Source organism: Meles meles, chromosome 2 (assembly GCF_922984935.1).
Source record: "Meles meles chromosome 2, mMelMel3.1 paternal haplotype, whole genome shotgun sequence".
Classification (NCBI taxonomy): domain Eukaryota; kingdom Metazoa; phylum Chordata; class Mammalia; order Carnivora; family Mustelidae; genus Meles; species Meles meles.
The window spans coordinates 102037946-102044179 of NC_060067.1; the positions used below are offsets into that span (position 1 = coordinate 102037946).

A 6234-nucleotide genomic window follows, 5' to 3' on the forward strand; every position below is an offset into this window, starting at 1 on the left:
ATGCAGCCATTGAAATATTTTTCCGTAAAGTGGGTTGAAAATTTATATAGTATCCCTCCAACTTTGATTTAAATTCTATGCCTAGAAAACAAAATGGGAAAACATCGAATGGTTAAATGGTAACCTATATACTGAAATAAAAGGGCATTGTTTTCACTCGGTTTTTTCCATACTTTTCAAATTATCTGCAAAGACGTTTTATGGAAGTGAGAATGTTTCAAATTTTAAAAATGTTAAACCATTTAATAAATACATTCTTTGAAAAGTATGTAACTTTAATGCTTTAGTTTTCTCAAATTTCTTAACCTACTCATCTTGCTGAACCTTAGTCCAACTCACCAGGTAGTCTGTGTTCAGAGCTGCCATCAAAAACTTCTATCACTGACCTCCATTTCCTGTGTTTCAGAAAAAGCAATCACCTAAAAATAATGAAATCCCCAGCCACCATAGAAATGGGTATACTAACAAATTACAACAGCAAGAACAGATCAGGCCTTTTGATTTTTTTATTACTCAAAACAGCTTCATTTTTTTTTATTTAGCTTTCTGACTCTGTGCTTGTGCCTTCAACACTTTCACAACGATTTTCTGCTCCTCGATAAGGAAAGCACGCTTGATCCTAGAAAGAAAAATATTAAATGAATACTTATAAGTAAACAAAACCTACAAGTACAGACTAAAACATTCAGGAGCTGAAATTAGATGGGCAGACCCGTTTAGCTGAAGGTCTCCTTCCTGCGCCGGCATTTAAAGCAGGATAATCGGGCACCTGGGTGGCTCAGTGGGTTAAGCCGCTGCCTCCGGCTCAGGTCATGATCTCAGGGTCCTGGGATCGAGTCCCGCATCGGGCTCTCTGCTCAGCACGGAGCCTGCTTCCCTCTCTCTCTCTCTGCCTGCCTCTCTGCCTACTTGTGATCTCTCTCTGTCAAATAAATAAAAATCTTAAAAAAAAAAAAATAAAGCAGAATAATCCCTCAATTTTATGCTGATTGTACCTGTCCTCTTCTGAGTCATGAAGGAATTATGTGTGCAGAATCAAAATGGTGGGTTAAAAAGTATTAGCAAGAGGCAATTTCTCAAGTGTGAAGATTCTACATCTTGAATGAGGCCACCTCCGCGACTTACTAGCTATGTGATCTTGGGCAAGTTACCTTCTCTGTCGTAAGGTACAGCAGTAAGTTCATACCCATTTCACAAGACTTTATGAAGATGAAACTCGGGAAAGAGATGTAATTTCTGTACTTTGAACCTCCATTTAGAGAGTACTTTTTATTAATCACTTTTATTACAGTGCATAGGACCTGACAAACAGCTGGTTCTCACTACCATTTGTTAAAAGAGAGGAAACAAATTCCCCCAAAAAACCCTGTCCCACCTATGCTCTTTATTCGTACCCCTGTTTATCTTAGAAGCCTGCCTAAAATTCCTGGGATTTTGGACTCATTCCCTGAACTTACTCAAAGACCAGACTCCTCTCAGAGTCATACCTAACACTAACCTATAGACTACCAGTAGACCTACACCCAAATCTCTAAGAGCTAGGGTCTGTAAATTCCATTTTTAATAATGTGCCCATGATTATGTTTAGCGAAGTCTGGGAACCAAACACTGGTAAAAAGCCAAACCCTTTCGCTTAAAACTAACTCATGACCCTCTCATCTTCAATATACCTTTTCAATCTCATTTCTCATTCCTTTACATTCCTTGCCAACAATGCCCTTTCAACCTCTTGGGCAACATTTACCTATCATTCAAATACCAATCCCAGAGTCCCAGCAACTTGAAGGTAACTATCTCCTTAAAACTTCATAGTTCAGCTTTCCTGTATTTCATGCAAGTTACATTAATTTTCTATTTGTATTACTATAACATGCCTTACCATCCCCCTACAAATTAACTCCTGAAAGGCAGAGTGAGCTTGCCAAGTTTGGTGCCAGATTTGGTTTAGAAACTTACTTTAACCATTTTATAGAACTGAATAAATTAGAGCTTAATGAACCACTTAATGAACCAGCTCCTTAACTTGTGAAGACCAACTTACCTCACAAATTCTTCTGCTTAGTCTCTGGAGGCAATTCATGTTTATAAAATCAGTGAAGTTAAAAGCAAGGGCCTCAAAAACTAGAATGAATCCCAGTGCTGTCCCTTAGCGGCTATGTGAATTTAAACAAGCCTTGGTTTCTTCACAAAAGTAGAACAGAAACCCATCACAGATGGACTTGTGACAATGTTTATCATCGAAACACCCAGTATATGTTACCATCACAGACTCCACTGTGTCCACTCCTACCTAGGCCACTACCAGTTCTTTCACTTAGCCTGTCCTGTCCTCTATCTCGAACACTCTCATCTCTTATAACCCTCTCCACCCAGTCTTTAGGTCTTAATGCAGGTGCCAGTGCCTCAGCCTTCATGAAGAGGAACTGAACTGTTTCAAGCACTCATCTTTTGTTGAAGGAATATGGTTACTATTCATTCTGCTGTAGGTTTAGATTCTGGCCCACCAAAGGCCCTGCTCGAAACCCATCAATCCCTCCATGTTTAAGGATCAAGCTAAAAATTTGTCTTGTAAGGGTCTTCCTGACTTTTGACTTGTATCTCTCTTATCTATTACCTCCCACAACACTGCTCCAGCCACACTAGAACTACATCTAGTTATTTTGTTTTTTTAAAAGATGTACTTTAAATCTTTAAAAAGATTTACTTATTTGACAGATAAGAGATCAGAAGTAGGCAGAGAGGCAGGCAGAGAAGGAGAGAGAAGCAGGTAGGCTTCCTACTGAGCAGAAAGCTGGATGTGGGGCTCAATCCCAAGACCCTGAGATCATGACCGGAACCAAAGGCAGAGGCTTTAACCCACTGAGCCACCCAGGTGCCCCACATCGTTATTTTGTTCCTACACTTTTAAGACCTTCCACTCTCCAACTACCTGAGTGACCTACAAATTAACTAGTTTCTTACTTGCCTCCCCCACAAAACCAAGGTCAATTTAATTTCTACATCTAGCCTAAGAATGCCCCGAAATCTCAAGAGAATTAGTTTGAACCAGCATTATTTGTTTGTAGAACACCAATTATCCCTAGTCTAGGAAGGATTCCAAAATATGCAACTTTCATTTAAAGCTCACTAGTCTTCTATGATTAGCATGCAATGGAACAGACACATGCACACACAAGTTTAAGAAAGTCCACGGGATTTAAGGGTTATATTTACCTGTCACGAACACACTTGGCACACATGGAACCACCGTAGGCCCTGCTGACATGTTTTTTCGTTTTAGACAACCTCATAAGCACTTTAGGTCTCACAGCACGAACCTGCAAAGTCAACGCTGAGATTATTTTGATGGTTTAACAGAAACTGTCCTGGATTTGACATGTGGGCCGGCTAGGTCAGAAGGAAATGGTATACTCATTTATCCGAAAGGCATTTCACTGCATCTGTCATTTAGGCTTTAAAAATCTATGTTCTTGACAGACTTGGATTGTGGATAATTAGTACTTCTCAACCTTCTCCTTCACTCATTCTCGTACCAAGGTATTAATGCTCACTAGCTCTTGTTATTCATAGCAGAAGGATCACTTACTCCTCGAAGTCGGCCTGGGCACACGCCACATGCAGATTTTGGTGCTTTCCCAACCTTCTTGGTATAAAGGTAAACGATTCTATTACCCGGGGTTCGGGACCTAGGAAGTGAGAGAATAGAGAAAAGCTCAGCATTCTGCAGAGTAAACAACAATATGTATTTTGAATTTCAGAAATACTTACAGCCTAGTTTTATTAGAGGCTGTATTGTAGGACAGCCTACGACGGTAGGTCAAACGCTGGACCATTCTGAATGCCTGAATTAAGAATGGAATAAAACTGAATTGTGGAAATAATTCAAACCTCAAAACAAAACGGCATCACATAATTCATACATTCCACATACATATTCTTATATACAGTAATCCTTAAAGTACCTTATGAAAAGAACTCCGTACTTTAAAACTACTTATATTTAAAAGTGATTGGTAAGAATGCTAGGAGGCCCATGTTTGTTTTCCTGATAGTAATCAATGATGGCACTTGATTAAAATCTGCCAGACTTATGTCTCAGCAAATCTGATTCTGTTTGGCGTGGTGTCCAGGTAAGTGTTACTAACAGGCAAGTTTACAACAGTTTTTAAGGGAAAACTGCACCTGAATATTTAAGTTATACCCTCATGACATCCACTGGAATACTGCACAAGGGGCTACCCAGCCTCCTTGTCTCTAAAACAGATTTTTACCGAGTTCACATGGCTGTCATTAAGATTAAATGACAGAAGCAAACCTGCTCAGCCTACTGGAGTGCCTGTCCTATAAAAGATGCTCAGCGCTCAGTGTCTTGGCCCAAAGTAGCATGTGGGACAAGTCAAGCGCCAACTAATACTTATTTTGGTATCAAAGTGTCTTTGAATTACAGCTTCTTTTTTTTTTCTCATTTACCAACAGAAAATAACACTGAATGAGGTCACTTAGCAAATCGGATATGCAAGTACGCACAGGAACCGTTTTTCAGTTAACCACTCAAAGTAACATGAAAACGTAAACAAGATTTGAATCCTCATTTTTTAACCCCAAACTTCGCAATCACTACATCACATGCGATGCAAAAGAAAACCACCTTCATTTGTTGGTATAAGCTCCTAACATTATACCAAAACAAACGGTTGACACCAAAGGCCGATGCGGGAGATCCAAACAGCCACCATTCCGTTTACAGCTCCAAAACCAAGACAGAATACTCCCTCTTAACATTTTTTATCTCCCTTGGTACTGGCCTTGGAAATGAAAACATTCTGAAATAACGACCCGGACATACTGGTCGTCCGCCATCCCAAAGCCTAAACACATATGCAGGCCCAATGATAAAATGTGTGTATGTAAGATATAAAATGTTCTGCGATGTCGCAGTCTCAACCTGCCGGATGACAACTCGTAGGTCTCCAAACGCGACTTCTAACCCGGCAAAGGCCCGAGCGGTGAGCTCCGGGTACTCCCGGCTAGGGAAGGGAGGTCCGGATGGATGGCTGTCTGAAGCTAAAAAGCCGGGACCTGCTCACCACCAGCCTTCCTCCTGAACCTTTAACCCCACGCCAGTTCAAAGGGCTAAGCCTGAGAGATCCTGGCTCCCCCAACTCCCCCGATGGCAGCCGATTGTAAAAGGACCAAGGGTACTGAGAAGGAAAAAACAGCCATACCTACGGACGGCGTCCCCGGAAGAGGAAAACGGAAGCGCTTGCAAGTTTAAAGGTTAACTCTGACCGCGTCGGACGGGAAGTTACGTCAGAACCAGCGCCGCCTTGGTGTACGGATGCCACCCAGCGCCCCTCAGTGGGAGGGAGATGCATAGAGCTGCCATGTTGTACGGCAACTGACGAGCCACCCTTGCCTGCGGGCCTGCACTGTAGCAGTCCGCAACTTCGCCACACAAAGCTCTTCCGGGGAATCGCTGGAGAAACAAATGCAAATAACAGAAGGAGGTGCAAAGGGCAGAGGTGGGACAAAGTCAACTTTTTTCATTCTGAGGGACACGGCGACGCATTGAACCTAAAGAACGCCGGCTTTGTAGTTAGTTGAGGATTTAGATCCCAGTTCTAACACTTGTTACTAGGTGACCTTTGTAAGAGTAAAGAGTTACTCTAAATTTCCCGTCTTTTTTCTTGTCATTCATTCAAAGCACAAGGTTAACAAATTAGATTTAAATCTAGTGTCTGCTAATTATTAGCTGTGTTATTTTGAGCAAGTCTTTTTTCTTCTAAGATTTTATTTATTTGACAGACGGAGGTCACAAGTAGAGAGGCAGGCAGAGAGAGAGAGGAGGAAGCAGGCTCCGCGGGGAGCAGAGAGCCCAATGCCTCTGATCCCAGGACCCTGAGATCATGACCTGAACGAAGGCAGAGGTTTAACCCACTGAGCCACCCAGGCGCCCCTTGAGCAAGTCTTTAAATGAATCATGCCTTGATCAAAGGCAGAATAAAACTGAAGCATTAGCACAGGTCTTGTCCAAAGAAAGTGCTCAATGAATGGTGGTAATTTTATGATTATGTACAGAGCTTCACATAGGTAATAAAGTTGAACTGGGCCTGTGCCATGTGAAAATTTACATTAAGTGCCTAGGTGTATTTTTTTGAGACAAGAGTCCTTAGTTTTCATTATATTGCCTAAGAGGTTCATGACCTCCAAAAAGAAAAGAGTACTTTGATCGGG

General features: G+C 41.6%; 1 protein-coding gene across 1 annotated transcript; it reads right to left on the reverse strand.

Moving 5' to 3' along the window:
* Window positions 1–488: 488 nt before the first annotated feature.
* On the reverse strand, window positions 489–5244 carry RPL34 (ribosomal protein L34). The gene is made up of 5 exons (XM_045998396.1): window positions 5226–5244; window positions 3769–3842; window positions 3587–3686; window positions 3214–3317; window positions 489–619 (listed from the first exon to the last, which is right to left on the reverse strand). The coding sequence occupies exons 2-5, from the start codon at window positions 3831–3833 to the stop codon at window positions 535–537; spliced, it is 354 nt and encodes a 117-aa protein (XP_045854352.1). The 5' UTR covers window positions 3834–3842; window positions 5226–5244; the 3' UTR covers window positions 489–534.
* Window positions 5245–6234: the final 990 nt, after the last annotated feature.